General features: G+C 41.8%; 1 protein-coding gene across 6 annotated transcripts in view; it reads right to left on the bottom strand.

Annotated features, from left to right (window-relative positions):
* PTPN21 (protein tyrosine phosphatase non-receptor type 21) overlaps positions 1-23,276 on the bottom strand; it is an 88,098-nt gene extending 64,822 nt beyond the window's left edge. The window contains exons 1-2 of one of the 6 annotated variants that reach the window (XM_021941448.2): positions 23,212-23,276; positions 18,804-19,185 (exon numbers count right to left, since the gene is read on the bottom strand). In XM_021941448.2, the coding sequence (XP_021797140.2) occupies positions 18,804-18,983 (180 nt within the window). In that variant the 5' untranslated portion in view covers positions 18,984-19,185; positions 23,212-23,276. Of the gene's footprint in view, positions 1-18,803; positions 23,113-23,211 lie in introns of those variants that run through there. The other 5 variants (XM_021941447.2, XM_021941450.2, XR_002523463.2 and 2 more) reach the window with 5 other exon arrangements.
* Positions 23,277-25,304: the final 2,028 nt, after the last annotated feature.

Below are 25,304 nucleotides of genomic sequence, written 5' to 3'. Positions count from 1 at the left end.
TCACGCCTGTAATCCCAGCACTTTGGGAGGTTGAGGTGAGCAGATCACGGTATCAGGAGTTCAAGACCAGCCTGGCCAACACAGTGAAACCCCATCTCAACTAAAATTACAAAAATTAGCCAGGCATGGCAGTGCGTGCCTGTAGTCCCAGCAGAAGGCTGAGGCAGGAGAATTGCTTGAACCTGGGAGGCAAGGGTTGTGGTGAGCCAAGATTGCACCACTGTACTCCAGCCTGGGCAACAGAGTGAGACTCCATCTCAAACAAACAAACAAAAAACCTCTGTGATACAGCAAAAGCAGTTCTAAGAGCATTAAATATATGTTAAATACATATTAAATCATAGCATTAAATGCCTATCTCAAAAAGTCTGAAAGAGCACACAAATAATCTATGCTCACAATTCAAGGAACTAGAGAAACAAGAACCAACCAAACCCAAAACCAGCAGAAGAAAAGAAATAACAAAGATCAGAGCAGAACCAAACGTAATTGAAACAAAACAAAAAACAAACAAAAAGCTGGTTCTTTGAAAAGATAAACAAAATTGATTGACCATTAGCGAGATTAACCAAGAAAAGAGAATACCTAAATAAACTCAATTAGAAATGAATTGGGAGATATTACAACCAATACTACAGAAATGCAAAAGATCATTCAAACCTGCTATGAACACCTTTGTGCGCATAAACTAGAAAACCTAAGGGAGATGGATAAAATCCTGGAAATAGACAACTCTCCTAGATTAAACCAGGAAGAAATAGAAACTCTGGACAGACCAATAACAAGTATTGAGGCTGAAATGGTAACAAAACTGCCAACGAAAAACAAGTCCAGGACCAGATGGAGTCACAGCTGAATTCTATCTCAATTCAAAGAAGAATTGGTACCAATCCTACTGAAACTATTCCAAAAGACAGAGAAAGAGGGAATCCTCCCTCAATCATTCTATGAAGCCATCATTACCCTAATACCAAAACCAGGAAAGGACATAACAAGTACAGATTTTTTCAGCTTTATTTTTAAATGTTTAAACACAACAAATGCAGTTCATTAAGTCTAAGAAAAAAAATGAGCCAGAAATAGACAAGCCTAACTATGAGTTCATTACAATTTCTATTTTCTAATATCTACACTTAGGTCAAGATTTTGTGCAGTTTGACAGTTAGCTGGCAACCCCATGTGAACATAACTGAAGAACACAGAATAGGGGAAAATGCGTTTGAGCAATCAAAAATACATGTTAAAGTCAATGTTATAAACCATATGCCCTTGACAAAGCAGAAATTTCTCCTATCTCTTTTATGGATTTTTTTTTCTTATTTTATACATACTTTTAATGAGTTTGGTGATTTGGTTACCCAATCCAAAGCAGATTAAAAGATGACAAATTAAAGGAAAAGCGTTTATTAAATAATAGCAAGTTGGCAGTAGAGGGAAGTAATGGGCGATATTCTTTTTAGCAAAGGAGAACACGTACATACAAACAAAAACGCCTTAAATAGAATTTACAAAGAATTACAAATGTACAGGAGTCTGGAGTTATTTACTAAAGAAACAAATAACTCCAAACATTAATTAGTCACATATTCAACAACAATCACTGTTCCTAAAAGCAGAGTTAGTATCCTTTATTGAAGACAGATAGATGTTTATAAATTGTTTCCAAAACTTAGCACTCCAAATAGTTTGGACAAAGGAGTCAGCCTTGTTTATCAGGCAAAGTAAGTTATGAAGCGCTTCATTTCCCAAAGATAATTGGAAAATAACCATTTTATATATAGCTTTACAGTACTCTAGCCAATTTAATTGTGGTTTCATTACTTCATTTACAAGTGCAAGCATATTTTCCAAAGCCAACCATGAAAGCTGTTTCCATTTCTGCTGTTTTGGTACCTGCTATTATTTGTTTTTTGAAAGGTTTAACTAGTAGCATAGAAGCTAATTACAGTCATGTGCTGCATAACAATGTTTTAGTCAACAACAGACCACAAATGCGATGGTGGTACCCTCAGACTGTAACAGCTGAAAAATTCCTATCACACAGTGATGTTGTAGTTGTTAAGTTGCAGTGCAATGCATTACTCACATGTTTGTAGTGATGCTGGTATAAACAAACCTATTGTGCTACCAATTGTACAAAAGCATAGCACATACAACTATATACAGTACATAACACTGGATGAGAATAAATGACATTACTGATTTATGCATTTATTATACTTTTTATTTAGAGTGTACTCCTATTTATAAAAAAAGTTAATTGTAGGCCAGGTGCGGTAGCTCCCACCTGTAATCTCAGCACTTTGGGAGACGGAGGCTGGAGGATCACTTGAGCCAAGGAGTTCAAGAACAGCCTGGCCACATAGTGAGACCCCATCACAACAAAAAATACAAAAATCAGCCAGGTGTAGTGGTGTAGACCCAACTAGGAGGCTGCGGCAGGAGGACTGCTTGAGCCCAGGAGTTTGAGGCTGCAGTGAGACGTGATTGAGCCACTGCACTCCAGCCTGGGTGACAGAATGAGACCCTGTTTCAAAAAAAAAAAAAAACAGTGAACTGGAAATCAGCCTCAGGAGGTTTCCAGAAGGCAGCATTGTTATCACAGGGGATGACAGGGCCATGCATGTTACCACCCCTGAAAACTGTCCAGGAGGACAAGATGTGGAGGTGAAAGAAAGAGATATTGATGATCCTGACCCTTTTTTAGGGCTAGGCTAATATGTGTGTCTTAGTTTTTAACACAGAAGTTTAAAAAGTGGCCGGGTATGGTGGCTCACGCCTGTAATCCCAGCATTTTGAGAGGCCAAGGTGAGTGGATCACTTGTGGCGAGGAGTTCAAGATCAGCCCGGCCAACATGGCAAAAACCCACCTCTGCTAAAAATTAAAAAAAAAAAAGGGGGGGGGGGCTTGGTGGCACACACCTGTAATCCCAGCTACTTGGGAGGCTGAGGCACAAAAATGGCTTGAACCCAGGAGGCAGAAGTTGCAGTAAGCCAAGATCACGTAACTGTACCCCAGCCTGGGCGACAAAGTAAGACTGCGTCTCAAAAGAAAAAAAATTTAAAAAGTTAAAAACAAAAAAACACTTTAAAATAGAAAAAAGTTTATAGGGTAAGGATACAAATATTTTTGTATAGCTGTAAAATGTGTCTGTGCTTTAAACTATGTTATTACAAAAGTCAAAAGTTTAAAAAATTTTAAAGTTTGTAAAGCAAAAACATTATAGTAAGCTAAGGTTAATTTATTATCAAAGGCCAGGTGCGGTGGCTCATGCCTGTAATCTCAGCACTTTAGGACGCTGAGGTGGGAGGATCACCTGAGGTCAGGAGTTCAAGACAAGCTTGGCCAACATGCGGAAACCCCGTCCCTATTAAAAATACAAAAATTAGCCAGGCGTGATGGTGCACGCCTGTAATTCCAGCTACTTGGGAGGCTAAGGCTACTTGGGAGAATGCTTGAGCCCGGAAGTTGAAGCTGCAGAGCGCCATGATTGTGTCACTGCACTCCAGCGTGGGCAACAGAGTGAGACTCTGCCTTAAAAAAAAAAATTATTGAAGAAAAAATTGTGAAACATTTAATGTAGCCTAGCTGTACAGTGTTTCTAGAGGCTACAATAGTGTCCTACTACTATAGTGCAACTTCCTAGGCCTTCATATTCACTCACTGACTCACCCAGAGCAACTTTTAGTTCTGTAAGCTCCATTCATGGTAAGTATCCTATACAGGTGTATCTTTTTAATCTTTTACATCACATTTTTACTGCACCTTTTCTATGCTTAGATATGTTTAAGTACACAAATACCGTTGTTATAATTACCTACAGTATTCAGTACAGTAACATGTTGGACAGGTTTATGGCCTACCAGGACTAGACTACAGGATATAGCAGGTGTGTAGCAGGCTATACCACATAGGTTTAAGTATTCCCTGTGACGTTCGCACAACAATGAAATTGCCTAACGAATTTCTTAGAACATTTCCCTGTCCTTAAGTGACATATGGCTGTAATTCCTCCGGGCGACTATGCCTGAGATTCCAATAGCTGCCACTAGCATGGTGTGGTACAAAGAGCACTAGATTTGCAGGCAAAAGGCTTGGCCTTTGAGTCCTGGCTTTACCACTTGCCAGCTCTGGAGTATCTCACTTCCTCACTGAGTCTGTTTCTTAATAGGGAAAATAACATGTACCCTCCCTTCTTCAAAATTGTGGTGAAGAACTTTGTAAGTTCTAATTGTATTGATAATGCTGAAAAGCACTCTTATCTTTGTTATGGTATATATATTTGGCAGATAGACTCTCTTCAGGTATGATAGAAAATAGAACAAAACTTGAATCAAGCATGCTTCTTCCTTGAAAATATCACTATTTAAATAATAGTCAAACTAATTTCTTCCTTTAAAGTCTGAATATACCAGGACCTTTATTAAAAGAAATGCAAAAACTTTGGTATAGACAGGCCCCATGTGCCTGAAATTTCAACTAGTGCCTTGGTCTAGGATATCTTCCCAGAAGCACGCATCCTCTCTTCCTTGAGTCCAAATCTTCTGGACTATGTATGTCCTGTTAATGGACTTCGTTGAACTGTAACAGAAGTTTTCCAGCAGACTAGCCTTTAGTTACTGGCGTTCAATTCATGTCTCCTGCCATGCTTCGTTATATAACTTCCCAGTGCTTTTCCTGATAAGAAACTTTACCTCCACGTGGCTTCTCTTTCTCCACAGCTGCATCCACTCTCACTGGTGGTCAAAGCAAGTTGACTTGACCTGTGGACTCATTCCAGCAGAAGTTGTTAAATCACTGAATCTTCTAGCATCCCCTAGATCAATTCTCATTTATCACTGTAGAGATTTTTGTGAAACTTTCATTGTCAGGTGTGTTTACATTCTCCCTTCCTTTCCCATTTTGTTATGAACAAATATATCAGGATAGTTTTCAAAAAGTTATTCAATGATTTCTTCATAGTTGTTTAAATTTTTTTCATAGCTACTCCTCTAAAATTGTACAGAAAACTGTGCCTGCTTTGTAAACTATAGTAAAAATAAAAGTTAAAACAAACCTGGCTTCTTTTCAGCACAATATGGTTGACTTACTTTACATGAACTGATGTTGACTAAGAACAAAGTGATCTGATAACCAAGTTTTTTGTTCAAAGCAAAGCAGAGTTTACAAATTTGAGCTGGGGAAAAATATGTGCAGCATCCCAAATCACAGTCCTCTAAGGAGACATCAGCTATTATAAGCAGGTCCAAATCCTGTCAGAATGTAAACCCTTTCCTAATCCCTAAGTCATTTCTCGTCTAATTATTTTAAGAGTCTTTTTGGTTGTACTATTTTTAAAGTAGAGCAGAGGGACACACAAATTAGCTGAAGGGTTTTTAAAGCCACTGATGCATTGGGTTGATAAAAGTTAATCCCATCTAAAATTGCAAATATAATTTTATCCTGATGCCTTTCTTAGACTAGGCAAAAGTCAGAAGACTTTTCATCAGGAAAGAGATGAGAGAAGATAGCACTAGACACAGTCTATCCCAGGAAGAGATCATCTAACCATGGTAGTTAACAAGTATTAACCTAATTCAAGCCTGGAGCTTACCTTTACAGAGTCTGCCATAAATAATGAAGTATCGTACTTCTTCCTTGTGACAGATAATGGCGGTCATGTTGCCTCAAAGCAGGCAGCATTTTTTCCTTTTCTGTTTAATTTTAATCAGTTTTCTTCTATACTTGATCAAATAATATATATTTCACAGCCAAAGTGGTAATATGTAATATCATTATACTCTATTACAACTAAATGAAGACTCAAGAAAATAATCAAGAGTACATCTTGGCCTTCTAAATTATTCTGAAATTATACTGAAGTCCAAGTAACTGAACTCCTTGTGTGGCTAGATTTTTGTTGTTGCTGTAGCGTTTAACTTTCAGGAAGAGTCAAATGATAAGCCAATTTCAGGGATTGAAAGACAGTAGGAGGCACAAATTGAGATCCTGTCCACATGGATGAACTGCTTATCTCTTTTCTATTTACTATCCTGGACAATCAGATGCTATGAATATGATGCCTCCAAAACACAAATAAATATACTCTATTTTTAACTGGACGAATGTTTAGAAAGACTGATCTATTCATTCAATGAATATGGATTGAATACCTACTACATGTCAATCACTGTTCTGGGAACTAGGAATACAGCACTGAACAAGAGAACAAAATTCCTGACCTCACATAACTTAATTCCAGTAGGGAAAGACAGACAAAGAAGCAAAATATATACTATGCCATATACTGATTAGTGCTATGGAGAAAGATCTTGAATTATAAGATTAAGACAATATCAACTTTTTTTAAAAGAGTAAACTAGGATTAAAGTGGAAATTTTAGTACAGTCACATGTCCCTTAACGATGTGGGAATGCATCATTGGTCTATTTCATTGTGTGAACATCATGGAGTGTACTTACACAAACCTAGACGGTGTAGCCTCCTACACATTTAGGGCATGTGATATAGCCTATTGCTGCTAGGCTACAAACCTGTATACCACATTACTGTAGTGAATGTTGTAGGCAACTGAAACACAATGGTATTTGTGTATCTACGCTTATGTAAACATAGGAAAGGTATAGTAAAACCACAGTATTAAAATCTTATGGGACCACTATCTTATAAGCAGTCTGTTATTTACCAAAATGTCATATGCAGCACATGACTGTATATACATATTACCAACAAGAATGACAGGGATAATTGAGATGTTACTGCGCAAAGTTTCAATATGGGCAAAAGCTAATGTGCTCTATGTGCTACTATATAAAAGGTTGTTTAGTTTATGACCCACATAACCAAAGATAAATCAGAACTTCTTATTCTTCAATCACAGCCTGGGCTCATCAGGAAAGGCAGCCAGTACTTCAATGGACTCACTGCCTCTACCTTCCTTCTTGCTTGGATGAAGAATCTGAATCTAGAAGCCCACCAAATTCATCCAACAGCGCAAGCAGATGTTGCTTTGGAAAATATCTCAGCAGAGAACTCTGCTGGGATGTATTTCGTCAGTCTGATACTTCCAACTCTGCCAGGGAATAAGCTCACCAAAGGCTTCTCATCAAACAGCTCTGCCCTAAACACCTCGGGGATTCCCCAACAGTGTCTTGCTGGCCTAATGACACTCATGTTCCTTCTCATGCTTACCTTTCTTTGCCTGACGTGAGTGCAAAAACCTATCTCAAGCAAGATAATTGTAAAAATAAAAAATTAAATAACAAATATCTCCAGAGTACTTACAACAACTACTGTCATATTTAGGAGGCCACTCTGTGCCAGGCTGTCATTAAGGACATGAGCTCCAGAGCAAGCCACCTGTCACTTGTCAAAGATTATAATCTAGGAAGAAAGATACTGTTCAAGGAGCCAGAACTACTCTAGCTGTGGTTTCTGCCATGTAACCACGAGCAAGTTACTTAATACCTTTGTGTCTCAGTTTTCCCATCAGTAAAATGGAGATGGACATAAGAGTGCCTCATATAGAGGATTTTTGTGAAGATCAAAATAAGCAAAAACATTTAAAGCACATGCAAACAAGTGCTCAAGTGATATGAGATCTTCTTATCATGGTTTTCTAGTCCCTTTAAACAGTATCAAATTTCATATTACATTTATTTAGTAGAGGAGATCCTACACTTAAATACTTCCTTCACTAATAGGACTCTGTCTTTGGGAACTTTTCCTTTTCTTTACCTTTTTCTTTCTTTCTTTCTTTCTTTCTTTTTTTTTCATGAGATGCAGTCTCACTCTGTTGCCCAGGCTGGAGTGCAATGGCGCAATCTCAACTCACTGCAACCTCCGTCTCCTGGTTTCAAGCAATTCTCCTGCCTCAGCTTCCCGAGTAGCTAGCTGGGATTACAAGCAACTGCCACCATGCCTGGTTTTTTAATATATATATATATATATATTTTTTTTTGAGATGGAGTTTCACTCTTGTTGCCCAGGCTGGAGTGCAATGGCATGATCTTGACTCACCACAACCTCTGCCTCCCAGGTTCAAGCGATTCTCCTGCCTCCGCCTCCTGAGTAGCTGGGATTACAGGCATGCACCACCATGCCCAGCAATTTTGTATTTTTAGTAGAGACAGGGTTTCCCCATGTTGGTCAGGCTAGTCTTGAATTCCCGACCTCAGGTGATCTACACACCTCGGCCTCTCAAAGTGCTGGGATTACAGGCATGAGCCACCACGCCTGGTCTTCTTTCCCTTTATTTCCTTTTAAAGTAAATAGACAATACCAACATTTGGATTGCTTTTCTTTTAGGAAAATGGCAATGGCTCCATGGAAAAGTAGTATATTGAGAGAAAAGTGCTAAACCAAGAGCTGGAATACCTGAATTCTAGCAGGGGGCTGTCACCAACTAGCTGTCCTAACCAGGCATTAGTTGTATAGCATCATACAGAGAAATCTGCATTCTACTGAAGGGTAGCAGACATTTTACAAATAATAATACAATTTTAGACATATTCACTATTAAATATGCTCCATTTTTCTGTTATCATACTGTATAGTTTAAGTATTCTTTCCTTAAGTCACTAAACATAAATTTGACTTCAAAATAAGCATCAATCATAAAAACACAGGCGAGTCAAGTATGCATGTGTCTACATATTATTTGTAAGTGCAAAATACAAGGGAATGAGAATGTTATTTTCTAGATATTTCATACCAAACTTGCAGGAAGAGAAAGGATGTTATGGTGAATATCTTAATTCTCAGTGGTGTAGCTCTACACTCAGTTACCTGACTTAACAATAATACCTCTCCAGTGATTTTCCTCCAACCCATTATTATCCCTCAGTATATTATCGCAACTAACAAATTTACATGATGAAACAGAAAGTGGAAATGGCTAAAGAATACTAAAAAAGAGCTGCCAGGTAATGAGTGTCCTATAGATGCTATTAGTCTTTGGTCTACTCCATCAATGAGATGGTGGAAGGAAACAGAGTTGATTATACACAGGGTTAAACATACGTAAAGCAACCAGCACAGGGCATGGCATATGGTCAGTACCCAATATATAGTTATCATTCTTACTATTACATGCAGCCATATCACATACAAAAGAAACAAATCCCAGGGAAGCTGGTTTCCTTACTTCACACAGGTAGTCTGTAGGGATTTGAACCCAAGTCCATTGAGCACCAAAACTTTACCTCTTTGCTTCCAAAACCCCACTTTGCCAATTGTAGTTGAATTCAACAGTATAAAGTTCAATGCACTGAAAATTCACTTGACATCAAGATTCATTTGACTAACGAAGTCTGAGGCATTTAAGTAACTGCAACATAACAAGTTGTTTTTATTTTCATTTTTTTCTGGAGACAGGGTCTTACTCTGCCACCCAGGTTAGAGGACAGTGGCATGATCATGGCTCACTGCAGCCTTGCCTTCCTGGGCTCAAGTGATCCTCCCACCTCAGCCTCTAGAGTAGCTGAAACTACAGGCATATGCTACCATGTCCAGCTAATTTTTTAATTCTTTGTATAGATAGGGTCTCACTATGTTCCCCAGGCTGGTGTTGAACTCCTGGACTCAAGCAATCTTACTGTCTCAGCCTGTCAAAGTGCTGTGATTATAGGCATGAGTCACCTTACCCAGCCAACAAGTTGTTTTTAGATTCACATGAGCTTGCCACTCAGCATGAGATTACCCGTATATTTTGTTAGCCTTCTCAGTCAAAACTTAGTTAAAATAACAAAACTACTCTGCCCCATTTATAAATCTCAACACTATACACCTTTTAATGATCACATTTGGGTAATCTACTATAGAAAGTGGTACAAACCCTTGATAGGAAGTTATTTCTACTACATGCTGCCAATTCTCATGAAGGATTTGTGACATACATAGTTTCTTCTAGTAATATTAGCATCTTAGGAAAAATTTAAATTGCCTCTGGATGTTCTGTCAATTCATTAAAAGATAAAGGAAATCTAAGTGACATTTGTTTATGAACAAATTGCTCAGAGAACTGAATAGGAAAATATTTGCTAAATTGGCATATTGTTAAGAGAATGATGAATCCTTGTTAATAGAAAAGAAAATGCCACGTTCACATAAGGTGTGTATCTGACAAGAAGAATGACATAGAGGGCTCAACAATTGGCCTGGGAACTTGATTAATGTATAAATGAAGAATGAATCATCCATTCAATTCCTGAAGATTCGTCACATACCTGCTGCCTAGAAGGAAAGACAGACATGGATCTACCATCAGCAGTACAGTGGGGGAATTCCCACTCACGACCTCCCCTCTGTCCCCCTGAAAGGGGCTTTTTCCTTAATAGTAAGTTGTCCCACTGAGGAATGAATGGCCCTTCCTGAGACCTAAAGATGAAGTCCAAAGAAAAAAGGGCATTTGTAGTAGAAGGGTCAGCGAGGGGAGGAACTATATTCAGAGGCAAATGATTATTTTTTAATTATGAAGGTCTTGAGTTGTTCACAAATATTCCATCCTTCCAGCATCTTCACCCTGGGAAGTAGAAGACCAGGGAAGAAAGATCCTGCTCTGTGACAAGTGGAGAGAAAGGGAGAGACTGCCTTAACCAGGAAGCCTCCACGCCCACAGCCTAGGCCCACAGATGGACTCAGGGGAGAGTGGCTATGAACCACCTGAAATTGTATACAAAATTCTGTGTTTACATCAGATCTCAAAGGGGGCCATGACCGCCATCAATTTAAAGGTCAAAGTTCGAGCACAAGTCTGACATAAAATCTCAAATCCTGGGTCTTTTGCTTATCAGCTATGTAATCACTCGAACTTTTCATAACTTCAGTTTCCTAACTTGAAAATGGAAAAGATAATGCAACGCCTAATTCATTGTGAAGATTAAATGAGGCAAATTAAGCCTCCAGCACAATAATGCTCACTTACCCAAAAGGAAAATCAAAGCTTCTAGAGATATTAGACGGAATGGAATCTGAATCTATACACCAATGACAGTGACAGCACTTAGAGTCTCCCAAAACCCCATCAGTTCCCTCATGTCCACCATTTTGTAACTCACCTTACAAATCTCAAATGAGTAAATTCATGCTTAATTCCACATGGTCTTGAGACTATACCACTGTGACAGACTGTTGGTAAGAAAATAAGGACATCTGGTATCTCAAGGGAAAAATCCAATACTGGAAGGAAAACATCTTAGGCTATTAGCCTTTAAGTTTATTAGGAATTAAGCCTAGGTTGAATAATACTCCATTCTTCAAATAAACAGGTTTCCAAAATCTGCAATAACTTGTGATTACAGAATAGACTTTAAAACGCATATCCTCCATGTTTGTATGTGTAATTTCCATACTTATTTATATGGCTAATTCTTAATTACCTAGACCAAAGAAGAAAAGTAACAGAAAACCTAAACATCAAGAAAAATCCCTGATCATTTATAATTGGTGTTAGACTTGAGAAAGCTTTCTCTATCTAGGTGAGAGGCCAACCTAACATATTTCCTTCAGATGGTCCAATAGCTCTAACTGAAAATATTCACAGATTCTTGTCTCTACCTCAGACTTATTTGTTTTATAACATACACACCTAAATGAATAACTACTCGGCCTAAAAGGTAAAAAAGTTTCTGGGTACTAGACTTTGACTTTACACATATTTCAGCTATTTTTAGAGTCCAAATGAAAACACTTAGTACACAAGGAAATAAGCATGAAATTCTTGATGTCTACTCAGATAACAGTCAAGATAAGGTCAGTGGATATTTGGAATACCTCAGATACTAATTTAAAATAAAACACTTTGATGGCCAAGAACACTTTCTAAAGTTGTGCTTGAGGGTTATGGTTTGCATTATATGCTTGATTCCTCTCTAACAAATCCCCTAGCCAAAAAATATCCCCATCTGCCATAAGGTGCTATGAGAAGTATCTGTTCAAAGTCCAGTGAGGAAGCTGACACTCCCTTGACACAGCAATCTTACCTCAGAGAGTCACTACAACTAGATCACTTTCTAGGTGTTTCAGAAGAAGCCCCAAAGTAAAAAAGAAGAGTCTAAAGAAAATGGTGCTTTTCTATTTGAATACAAAACCTTGGAAATGTTTAACTCTCTCCAGGAAATAAAATCAGAGCAAACAAAGGCAGACTTAATTGTACTGCTGTCCATATTTATCAATCTAAATTCAAAACTCTTAATTTTTAAACTAAGTAAACATTCATTCAGCAACAACATACTGTAAGGTGAAAGGCACTATCCCAGACCCTGGCAATGCTCCAGTCAACAAGATTCCTACTTTGATGGAGCTTATATTCTATGGAACAAAAACTTGACATTGTATGTAATGCACTGAACACACAATTTAAAAAACATTTCGTAAAGATCTATGATAAACCAAAGCCTATAATTAAGAAATGAGAGGCTACCATATACATTTTGCTAGACTTTCATCTTCAACAAAATACCTTGCAGGTAATTTTTAGCAGTGGCTCAGTCTTTAACTCAACTTCAAAGCAACAGTTATGTATGAAGGCCATATATGGGAACAACAATAAAGAGGCCCCAACACACACACACACACCTCAGAAACAGGTGAAAGAAAACTATCCTCTAAGTTATAAAACTAACACAATATACCATAGCAAAAACATCAAAAAAATAATAATCTTGAAGAGACTTCCATGGTTTCAGAACTTCCCCATATCCTGAGGATTAAAAACCTTTTTAGGCTGGGTGTGGTGGCTCATGCCTGCAATCCCAGCACTTTGGGAGGCCGAGGCGGGTGGATCACCTGAGGTCAGGAGTTCAAGACCAGCTTGGCCAACATAGTGAAATCCCATCTCTACTAAAAATATAAAAATTAGCCAGGAGTGGTGGCAGGCGCCTGTAATCCCAGCTACTTGGGAGGCTGAGGTGAGACAATTGCTTGACCCCAGGAGGTGGAAGTTGCAGTGAGCTGAGATCGCGCCATTTGCACTCCAGCCTGGGCGACAGAGCAAGACTCCAGCTCACCAAAAAACAAAAGAAAAATAGAAAAGAAAAGAAAAGAATTCCTATGAAGAGAATAAAGATGAACACTTATTAGGAGTTTCCCAAATACCAGGTCCTTTGCTAAATGTTTTACATTTAACACTGAATCCTTATAGCCACTATCAAGTAGGTACTATTATTATCCCCAACTTACAGATGAAAAATCAATGACCTTGGGAAATTGATTTAATAATTACTTAAATTACAGCACTTGGATGCAACCTAGGTGTTTCTGACTACTGCAGACTATCTTAACCACTTTGCTGAGCATCCATCTCAAGAGGCAGACAGGGACTAAAGCACCACTGAAGCACCACCCAGAGGAAAGGGTATCCTGACTTAAAGGAATTTGTCTGGTCCTGGAGGCAGCAATTCTCTGCTTAAAAATATGTACTTTTTCTTTTCTTTCTTTCTTTTTTTTTTTTTTTAGACAGAGTCTCACTCTGTCACCCAGGCTGGAGTGCAGTGGCACAATCTCAGCTCGTTGCAACGTCTGCCTCTCGGGTTCAAGTGATTCTCCTGTCTCAGCCTTCCAAGTAGCTGGGACTACAGGCAAACACCAGCACGCCCAGTTAATTTTTTTGTACTTTTAGTAGAGATGGGGTTTCACGATGTTGGCCAGGACAGGCTAGTCTTGAACTCCTGACCTCAGGTGATCCGCCCACCTCGGCCTCCCAAAGTGCTGGGATTACAGGCATGAGCCATCACGCCTGGCCTACTTATGAAAATACCTACTTTTTCAAGGCAACACCTCTACTGATTCCATGTTCACCATGAAACTTCTGGTTTGTTCTGGCTCCCATGTGCCCTAACTATAGGAAAATCTTAGCCTGGGCAGAGGGTACACATACCTGGGACCCTTGGCAGTTCCTTACTGCTTATAAATTACTAAACTTGGGTCCTGGTTTTGCACATCATTCTCAGTGAGCTAGATTAAATCAGATCTTCCCATGACATGAGATTTTTGAGCCTGGCTCTTGCACTCTGGACTGTGCTGATTCCATCAAGGTGATGCCCCAGGCAGCGGCCATGCCCAGGTAGCACCCTCTTGTCTCACCACCTCCTTCAAGCCACCTCCTTCAGCATATACTTTTCAGCATATACTTTTAAAATTTGAGAGAATTTTCTAGCTCCCCTTAAACTCCATAAGGACTCAAAGCCTCTCCTGAAAAAAATGTTTTGAAACTCAGAAGAATGATAGGCAGGGAATTCCAACAGCTTTGAGAAACTATTGCTATAATGAACAGCAACATTTTCCTAAGGGGATCATTCATTTTCCCATTTTTAAAAGTTACTTTCTGTAGTTCAAATATGGTGAATTGAGAAGAAAGTTAGCAACCTAAGTTAACTATATTGGATATATGTATATTAACCATGTTGCTTTTAATTTAATATATCTTAGACACTTGTAAAAATATGAAGACTAAAAATACAAACAAAAAAAAATACCCATACACCCAGTGTAAGAAACACTACTGATATAGCTGAAACCCTTGGGTATAGTGTTATAATAATATTATCGTGCTGCCCTTGTAACTGTCATTATAGGGCCGTGCACGGTGGCTCACTCCTGTAATCCCAGCACTTTGGGAGGCCAAGGTGAACAGATCATGTGAGGTCAGGAGTTCGAGACCAGCCTGGCCAACATAATAAAACCCCGTCTCTACTTAAAAAAAAAAAAAAAAAAAAATTAGCCAGGCGTGGTGGTAGGCACCTGTAATCCCAGCTACTGGGGAGGCTGAGGCAGAAGAACCGCTTGGACCTGGGAGGCAGAGGTTGCAGTGAACTGAGATCACACCATTGCACTCTAGCCTGGGCAGTAAGAGTGAAACTCCATCTCAAAAAAAAAAAATTGTCATTATAGAAGTGAAATGGTATTCAATTAAGCAAGAGGAAAGACTTTTCCCTCCATTTATATTTGGACAGTAACAAAGGTTTTCACCCAAATCTATAAGATATAATTCCAGATTTGCTTGGTGAGAGAATAGTGCAAGAAACCAACATACTGATATTTCTTGGTATGAATCAGAGACTATATGTACAAACTAGAAACAGGTGTGACCCCACTCAGATTATTTCTGAACAGTCATTTGGTAAGATTAGGCCTGACGCCTGGGCCATCTGTTTATATGCTACAGAGCAGAGCTTCTGGAGCTTTCAAAGGAAAAGTTTGCTATACAAATTTTCTACCATTGACTGTTACTAAATGTCAGAAACTGTGGAACAGACTCTCCAAGGGCAAAACATTTTCTAGGGACCATGCCTGTTTCCTCTTCTGGTAAAAATCAGGCTCAAAATATACCCACAGCTATATAAAGTTACCAGTTCCCTGAGACTGATAACTTCTAATAATGGATGGCAATTTCTCTGGATTTATTAACAGAAGGAAGGCAATGCCTGTGGGTTCAGTTCTCCCTGTATTTACTGAACACATTCCACACCTGGTATAAAAATAAACCGGGGCCGGGCGCGGTGGCTCATGCCTGTAATCCCAGCACTCTGGGAGGCCGAAACGGGTGGATCACGAGGTCAGGAGATCAAGACCATCCTGGCTAACACGGTGAAACCCCATCTCTACTAAAAATACAAAAAAATTAGCCAGGCGTGGTGGCAGGCACCTGTAGTCCCAGCTACTCGGGAGGCTGAGGCAGAAGAATGGCGTGAACCCAGGAGGTGGCGCTTACAGTGAGTCAAGATTGCGCCACTGCACTCCAGCCTGGGCGACGGAGTGAGACTCCATCTCAAAATAAATAAATAAATAAATAAACAAACCATAGTTCTTCAAGAAGCTGACTCTAGGCGTTATAGACAGACCTGGTGCATGAGGAAGAAAATTACAGGAAGAAGAAACCATAGTAGGAAAAAAAAAAAGTCGAAGCAAGCAAAATAAATAAATAAATAGAATAAGCCACTAAGCCAAGCAAGGAGGCACACGCCTATAACCCCACCTACTCAGGAGGTTGAAGCAGGAAGATAACTAGAGGAAAGAACTCCCAGACCAGCCTGGGCAACACAGCAAGACTCCATCTCAAAAATACAAGTTTTAAAAAAAAATTAGCTGGGTGTGGTTGTGTACCTATAGTCCCAGCTCTTGGCAGACTAAGTCAAAAGGATCACTTGAGCCTAGGAGTTTGAGGACGTATTGAGCTATGATGGTGCCAATGTACTCCAGCCTGGGTGATGGAGTGAGACCCCATCCCTATGAAAGAATAAATGCAAGTAAACAGGGACTGGTTACTGAGGCCTGCTGTTCTGGTTTTCTTTCTTCTTCTTGGGCAGTTTCATCTCAGTTTCCTTCCAACACTCTCCCCTCCTCTAATGTACCATAAGGGGTCGGCAATGTCCTCTTTTTCTCCCCTGGAGAGCCTCATACCATCTTCTGGCTTTAATGAACTCACTTAGGCTGATACTTCCCAATCTCTTCCCTCCAACCTGGATCTCGTGCCTGAACTCCAGATCAACAGATCCATCTGTCTATTCAACACCTCCAACTGACACCTCAAACTCAGTATTTCCAAAACCGAGCTCACCACACGCTCCTCCTTGCCCCTAATAGATCTGCACTTCCTTTCACATTTCCTCTCTGTTATAGCCCCACCATCTACTGAAAACCTGAATATCAACCTGGACCCATGCTAACCCCTGCCTATTACTTGGTAGGTCCTGAATATCTCCAGATTTCAACCACCTCTCTCCAACTCTATCCAACTCCAGGTGGCTACCATCTGTACCTGAACCACGCCCTTCGAATCATTCTCCAAAGGGCTCACTCTTCACAGAAACAAATGTACCACACCTGTTTACACCCTTCATTAAACTTCCCCACTATGCTCAGGATAAATCCAAATCCTTTAACAAAAAATCCTCATTTGCTGCCCTTACAGTCAGCTTTTCCTCCACACACTTCAGGCTTCAGGCAGACCAGCTCCCTCTGCGTCTTTGGCCCTGTGCAGTTCTCTTTGTTGGAACTCTTCCAGCCCCTGATAGGACTCCCTTGCCCCATCCTCAGGTCACAGCTCTGAATCAACTTCCCTGAGCAGCCTTCCCTTTGCTGCACCTCCCTCTGGCCTATGGCACAACCTCTACCTCCCTTATCACAGCATGCATCATGCCTGTTTTCTTATTGGCAACAACACCAGGGTGAGCTTCCAAGTATGTATGTGCTTGGCACTTATGCGTCTTCAGTACTGAGTGCTCATATAAGTGACTGGATGGTCACCAGGAGAAAGTTCATCTATTCCTGACTTTTTAGGTGGAATAACCAGTTTCTCTAACTTTCCCTTACCCCAGAACCAGGCAGCCAAAGGTAGGGAGGGTCCTAGGTTTAATTAGAGACCTTTCTTCACAGGCCTTGCATAACATTTTAAATTTAAGACATTATACGGATACATAAGTACTCCATAACTTTCTACCAACTGGATTAGGGGTTTCCTAGGCAAACCTCCCAATCAGTACTCTAACAGTTAGTAGAGCTTACGGCCTTATGCTACTCTGAGAATTAGGTGTCACAGTCATCCCCATGCTTCAGATGGAGAACCGGGGCTCAGAGATATCACATAACTTGCCCAAGGTAATAGAAGCAGATGGTAAGGAAACTAGAACTCAAACTGAGTTCAGGCAATATGTCTCTAGAACCTTGATCTGACCTATAAGAATATAGTCAATGAATTTTCTGTTTACTCAATGAATGTTGAAAGAATGAAGTCAGGAGCCGGACATGGTGGCACATGCCTATTGCGGGAGGATCACTTGAGCCTAGGAATTTGAAACCAACCTGGGCAACATAGCTAGACCTTGCCTCTAAAAAAATTAAAATGAACAAAAAAGAAAGAATGAAGTCAGTAAACTGTACTAGAGATAGGGATGACCTAGTATATCATAGGGGGTATATTAGAAAATAGAAATTTGAACAACCCAGAGTGTGTTCACATTTGATTCTGGATTACGTTTAGGGGGGAATATAAACATATTCAAAGTAAGAACCATTAGTTATTATACGGCACCCCAAGGGAAGATTTCTTGCTCTAATCTATTCTTGCTTCACGAGGAGAGAACCTACAAGCTCAACTCAGACATCCCAGCCAGGGACACACAGTGAGTGGCCAGTGGGCTAGAACACACAGCCAGCATGCCGAACAGAGAAGCCTGCAGTGTCTTTTTTTTTTTTTTTTTTGAGACAAGAGTTTCGCTCATGTTGCCCAGGTTGGAGTGCAGTGGTGTGCTCTCAGCTCACTGCAACCTCCACCTCCCGGGTACAAGCAATTCTCCTGCCTCAGCCTCTCCAGTAGCTGGGATTACAGGGGCCCACCACCAGGCCCAGCTAATTTTTTTTTTTTTTTTTTTTTTTTTAGCTGGTGTCTTGCTCTGTAGCCCAGGCTGGAGTGCAGTGGCACAATCTCGGCTCACTGTAGCCTCTGCCTCCCCGGTTCAAGTGATTCTCCTGCCTCAGTCTCCCGAGTAGCTGGGACTACAGGTGCCCACCACCACATCCGCTAATTTTTCTATTTTTAGTAGAGATGGGGTTTCACCATATTAGCCAGGCTGGTCTCGAACTCCTGATCTTGTGATTCGCCAGCCTCGGCCTCCCAAAGTGCTGGGATTACAGGCGTGAGCCACCGCGCCCGGCCTTGTATTTTTAGTAGAGACGAGGTTTCACCCTGTTGGCCAGGCTGGTCTCGAACTCCTGACCTCAAGTGATCCACCCGCCTCGGTCTCTCAGTGCTGGGATTACAGGCGTGAGCTACCCGCGCCCAGCCTGCAGTCTTTAGGTGGCTTACCTCCCGCAGCTCCAGCCTCTGGGCCACGGCCTCGAGGCTTTCCTGGCCAGTGCTCTCCACGGACAGGGTGAACTCCACAAACTCGTTATTAAGCAGCTGGATCCGGGCAACCAGGCAGCTCTTGCTAGACACCGTGTAGCGCCGGGTGCGTTTCAGTTTCAACCCAAATGGCAGTGGCATCTTCTTCTTTCTTCAAGAGTGGAGGAGCAAACAGGGAAAAGCTACCCCCACCAACCCAGCGGTGGTGACGCCAGGAGAAATCAATCCTCTCCGAATGGGACGAACACTGTCCGGCCTCCAGCTGCTCACCCAGCAGCCGCTGCCGCCATTAAAAAGCAACGGAGTCTCCAATGGCCCAAGGAAGTGAGCATCGACGCCAGCGCTGGGAAAAGAGGAACGCCGTTACTTAAGCAAAGGTAACGCTGGGCTTTGCTTAATATAAAGAAAAGCCAGTCAAGCTGTGTCCAAATAATAAGCCGTCCCCACCCGCTGGAAAAAGGAGGCACTAACAGGACCCGGGAGGCAGGGTGGAATTTTATCTCAGAGTTGTGTTGGGCTCAGGGTCAGACTCCACCCTTCACTGTATCCTACAAATAGGGAGAGCAAGCTAGGCCATCGTCAGGATTAAATGAGATAATGGCCAGCACTACTATAATCCCAAATGTTAGTATTCGTGGTCCTCTTCCTATTTTGGATAAGGTGGTGTTTCTTCATAGGTAACTCTTTCAGGTTTTAGTACTCCAAATGTCAGAGTTCTTTAGTTCTTAAGTGAGAAAAGTGCAAAATACCCCCAAAAGAGCTAAGTTCCAGTCCCAATCCCTTTAGAAAATTAACCCTGAAGGCAAATGGGAGGAATAATCCCCACTAAGAATGGCAGGTGTGTGGTTCAGACGCGGTGAGGTGCCTAACAAGCGCTTGTGGAAGTATTCACGTCATCAAATTGATTTACTGATAAATATCATAAAATACCCTACAAATGCTCGTTATCCATTCATTTACCACTGGAAGAGTGGCAGTTCTGAAAATCCAGACCCCGGCCCCTCTCCAGGGTGGGGACGCCCAAACAGGCCTTCACCTAAGCGGAGCCGCGGCCAAGAAGGGGAGGCGGGCGAGACCTTCCACGCCATCCTGAGTTAATGAGCGGCTGGGGGGGCAACAAACGCAGGAAGCCTACGGGGCCTTGGAGCACTCAGGCCCCGGCTTCTTCCGCGTCCTCCCCTTGGGAAGAGCAAGCGGCGTTGCCAGGACAACCAGTAGACTCGGAGGCTCCGGAACCCTCTTTCTGCAGCCGCGTTTCTGGACGGACGCGCTCTAAAAGGACCGGTCCCTCTGCTCCCGAAGGAAACATTTAAAGGGACCAGCGCGAGCCCTACTGGCGGTGGAGAGGTTGTCATACCCGCTTTGGAGCCACAGGACCTCGAAATACGCTCCTTACAACGTGTTTTATAGAGCGAAGTCTTGCTATGCCACCCAGGCTGGACTGCAGTGGCGCCATCGTAGCTCACCGCAGCCTCGAACACCTGGGCTCAAGCGATCCTCCCGCCTCAGCCTACCGGGTAGCTGGGACCACAGGTGCGCGCCACCACGCCGGGCTCTAACCGAGTTTTTAACCAGACCTGTTGATGGTAACCTCTGGGCTGAGGCAAATGGGAGCGAGCACCAGCTGGGAATTTTTGTATCAGCTGGATTAGTTTTTTTCCCCCTAGACGAGTCTACAAAATCCCGGATATTTCCAGGGTCCTGAGACGGTTCCCCACCTTCTTCTGCGCAGAGGTTGCCTGTTGGGGATGAATCGCTTAGCGAGACCCAGCTATAGATGGCTACGCTGAGCTCCGGCCCCGAACCGCGCGGAGAGGCAGGATCTGCTCCCGACCCTCTCATCTAGCAGGCAGAACCAAGGCTTCAGGAAGAGAAGCGGCTTTCGCAGTTTCACGCTAGGACGGGCTAAGCTGGGAATCGATCCCAAATTCCACACTCCCAGTCCTTTGCTGGGTCCTGCTTTCCTGACTGCGTCTCAGGCCCAGAGGTGATGGGGCACACAGTGTTAGGGAATGGCAGAGCTGGAGAAAAGGGTTCGGCTACTACCCTCGGCTTTGCCAAACTTAACATTTTGAAATTCCATTCCACAAATGTGTGTTGCGTCTCTGGGTACAAGACAGCGTAATGAGCATCGTGAGAAATCTAAGACGAATCCCTAAGCCGTCGCTGTCTTTAAGGAGATTACAACCATGCTATAATTACATACAGAGCTGTATCTCTAATAAGGACCCAACCACGGTTTTATCTGGCTAGTTTTTTGTTTGTTTTGAGCTCTGGTTATTCCCCATAGCCAGGAAAATCAAAATATTAAAAACAAGGGTTGGGGCAGGCCAGAAGAAAAAAACAAAGCTGAAACTACCTAAAGCACTGTGTTAATTAACAGCATTTGCTGCGTGCCTTCTGTAGGTAAAAGCACCATATTATGGAGGGAAACAGAAAATAAATATTAAAAAGATATGGTTTCCACTTCCAGTAGTTTTCAATGCTCTTTGATGTTTCGGGGTATAAACTAAATAAATAAGTAAAGCAAGATGGAAAAAAATTAGCAAATGACAACTTTAAATAATAAGCTTTTAACCAGAAAATTGATAAACCAAGAGTGTAAATATTTAAGGATTATAAATATGCATACTAAACACCCTTTCATGAGATCAGATGGTGGGTTTCAATTTTATATAAAAATTATGGTAACTGGAAACCGGGCGGATTAAGTAGTGTAGACGAACAGACAAGATATTGCATATGTGTAGAGGAAAGATAAATATTTGTATTAGGTGCCATTCAAATATGGTAGTCTTTTCACTACGTAGAACTACGCCTTGAAAGCAATAGATACTACACTGTATAACTTAATTATTAACTTAAGCTCTGATTAAGCAAACTCAGTAAAACGTTCAATTGTCCCTGAGACTTGAAATGTATTACTGCATCAGGGATAAAGGAAAAGTCAAATTATTTTAGTAGATGAAATTGAAAAAGTTGCAGTCTGTGTGTATATGGTGCATCCCCCCCAAGATCTATCCATAAGAATGGCTTGCTTTTTGCTTATTTATATAAAACCCACTATGTTAAAATAATGATTTTGTTTAATAATTTACAAATTTATCAATGATCTACACATCCTAATTTTCAGTAATATGCAGTATTTGTTGCCAAATGATGTAATACAATTATCAATGTCTGAAGATAGTAAAACCAAGATGAGTACAAATTTAAGAGTTCTTTGGGGAGGGCTGTTTCAGGTATAAAATAATATGCAATAATATGAAAGTGATTGGGTCTGGAATTATTTACTAAAGTAAATATAATTTATAAATAGCTATTAAAGGAAAACGATGATTTTGTTTCTCTACAAAATCTTTCCGTTTTGTGGTAAGTAAACGAATACATACTAGATTCTGCTTCAGTACAAGTTTACAAAAGGCAGTCTGAACTATTTGTGAATTCATTTTAATTTTCCCTCTCTACATCCCTTTCCAAAAGTTTCTCAAATACACTTTACTTCTCAATCTTATAGCGATTCCCCTTCCTATTAAGGTCCTCACCACGTGTAATTTTGCCAACGTTGCTTTAAAATAAAATAAGCACTAAAAGGAGAAAGTATGTGACATTTTTAGAGTAATATCTATAGCTATAGCATTAAACCCATGTTTCTCACAGAGAAAACATCTGCGCGTAGATGCTCCAGAATAAAATGCCCTAGAAACAAAACGGACTATACTGAGAGTAAAATTACTGTCGTATCCCAAACTTAAAAAAATAAATAAACTGTCAGCAACTATTAGGCATACAGCAGTTGTCACTTGGAGCACACGAATGTTTTGAATGTGTTTGTGAGCATACGCTATTATTATAAGGCTTTCTCAGCAAAAAACAGGACAAGCATGCCAAGAGCGGCCAATCTAATCAGGATTTGCAGAAATCACAAGTCGGAATTTGCAGATCCAAGAATTCTTTTTTCCAGAGTAAACATTCTACTCCAAAAACAAACCCAGGCGTTACCAAACAGCCCTTCCCTGCGCCCCTTCTCGCCAAAGTTATCTGGCGAATTTCACGTTTACATATTCTGAGAGGCACAAATATGCCTAACACATTTCAAACCCTTATCCAGAATTAACCCGCAACAATCGGCCAGGGCGTTCAGAATAGAAGTTCAAGACCCCTTTTAGAAATTACTCAAATACATGAGAGCGAACCTGGAAAAGCAAGACTTTTCTCTTTGTTACGCTACCGCTACGGGTCTGGCCGCCGCGCCCCATTCTCCGGGACTCCGGGGCCGCGGGCGCGCTCCGGGGTCCCGGCGAGCGGACACACCCCACCGCTCGTGCCGGGGCCCGCCCCTCCCGCCGGCCGGGGCCCGCGCCCTCACCTGCTCCCGCTCCCGCATCCTCGGGGCCGCGCGCCCCGCTCAGCGACCCGCCTCCCGGGGCCCCGCCGCGCGGTCGCCGCAGCCGCACCCGCACGCCAGCCCGCGCCGCGGCGCGCTCATGAGGCTCGCACGCCTCACTTCCTGTCTCCAAAAACCCGGCCCGCAGACCATTCCCCTGAGCAGAGTCCGGCGGTGGCGACGGCGAGGGGCGAGGCCTGGAGGTGGGACCGGCCGGCGAGGAGCGCCCCACAAAGAAGCCTTGCGGGGGCGTGGGGTGGCAGCAGGACGGACAGAATGTCGGACCGACGCGGGACGCGCGGCCGGAGCAGCGGGGCGGCCAGGCCCTGGCGTCCCTCCCCCTGGGCCGGGCGGGCGGATCTGGGGAGGCGGCGGCGGCCCGTGACCTCAGAGAGTTGGAATGCGGGCAGCCGCGCGGGGGAGGCGCGGACAGCTGCGCCCGGCCGCCTGGGAGGGGGCGCGCCGCTGCTTTTTTTAATCGTATGATCACTTATTTTAAGAGTTTCCAAATAAAGCAAGGCTTTTAATAAAATGAGAGGAGGGGGTATTATTTAGATTCCAGATAAAGAGTTTTATTCTTGTGTTATTAGGTAGGCTGTAAAATGCTGTTATTGATGGTTATTCGTTTACTCTGGTATATTTCTTAATAGTATTGGAATACAGTTCTTCTTTTCCTGCTTGCTCCTAAGGTTATGCCCCATATCACTAGACACTTCCAGTACTGGGTGGAAAAGCCCCCCCACCAGAAATGGTTCATATGCCTCAAATAACCTGTCAGTCCCCAAAAGGGAGCTGTCTGCTTATGCAATACAGAGCAGAACTGTTAAGGATGGAGACTTGACCAAGTTGTCTGGGTTCAAATCCCAGCTCCAACATTTACTAGCTGGATGACCTTGTGCAAATTTCTTAATTTCTCTTTACCTGTTTCCTCTCCTATAAAACAAGGATATTAATATCTTTGCACCGCAGAGGTGGGGGAAATAAATACTAAGCAATATCCAATAACTTGTGTAAAGCATATATGAAGTGTTTCGTTTAATTGTTTGTGACACAGTATTCTGGTACTGCATTCTTATTACTGTATTGCAGCACTTAAGCTGAGGAATAAAACTGTGACTCTAACACTATTACAATAGTATAAGATCTTTTCTTGGCATGTGGAGCAGAGAACCTTTTAATTTATGTAAATTTTAATTTCAATGATTTTGTTTTAATGCTGTTGTTTCTGGAAAGCTTTTTAAAGTATTGTTTCATGTAAATATCATTTTCTTAAACAATTAACAAAAACTTTTTAATACTTAACTATGCATGAGACGTGGTCCCTGCACAACACAGACTTTTGGTTTAGTGGGTAATAAACGCACCTACACACCACACACGCAGTACAAGGCCAAAGTGGGGAGCACTGTCATAGAGGTATGAGTGCTATCCAAGAACAAAGCCAAGCAAGGTGCATCTTGGGTCATTTAGCTAAAGGCAAATAAGATTACTTGTGTTTCTAAGGGAAAAAAAAAATAGATCAATTCTGTTTGTAATTGATATTTCAACTGAACTCTACGAGGGGGTCAATTTGTGCGCGAGGAAATAAATGAGATCTGAAAAGAAGTCCCTTTGCTGGCTTCCCAAGGTAGAAAAATTGGAATCGTGTGATTTCTCCCATTCTCATCTCCATCATCAAGACCTGGTATTTCCTCCTTTGAAATGTCTCATGAATTCTTTGTTTCCTTTCTGTTTCCCCTGGAACATTCTAAATCCAAACCCTCATCATTTTACATTCGGATTATTGCAACAAGGGTGGTCTCCTGGCATCTGGTTTCTCGGTTCTCTCTTATTTCCTTGCTAATACCAGGCTTCCTTCTCTTATCACTCCTAATGGACTCCCAAGGTTAAGTTCTTCTGCCTGACCTATCGAGAGTTTCCAAACGGGCCTCTCTGACCACCCATATCGCTTTCTGCCCCTGTCAAGCTTTGCCCCTGGCCAGCAGCCCCTTCTGCCCTCCTTCCATTTGTCTAAGCCTTCTGCGTCTCTGCAAGTAAGACTCTGCTTCCAGGATGACTTTCTAGCCACACCATTC

This window comes from Papio anubis, chromosome 7, assembly GCF_008728515.1.
Source record: "Papio anubis isolate 15944 chromosome 7, Panubis1.0, whole genome shotgun sequence".
NCBI lineage: Eukaryota > Metazoa > Chordata > Mammalia > Primates > Cercopithecidae > Papio > Papio anubis.
The sequence above is the reverse complement of the archived record's forward strand: the minus strand, read 5'-3'. Positions and strand labels throughout refer to the sequence as shown.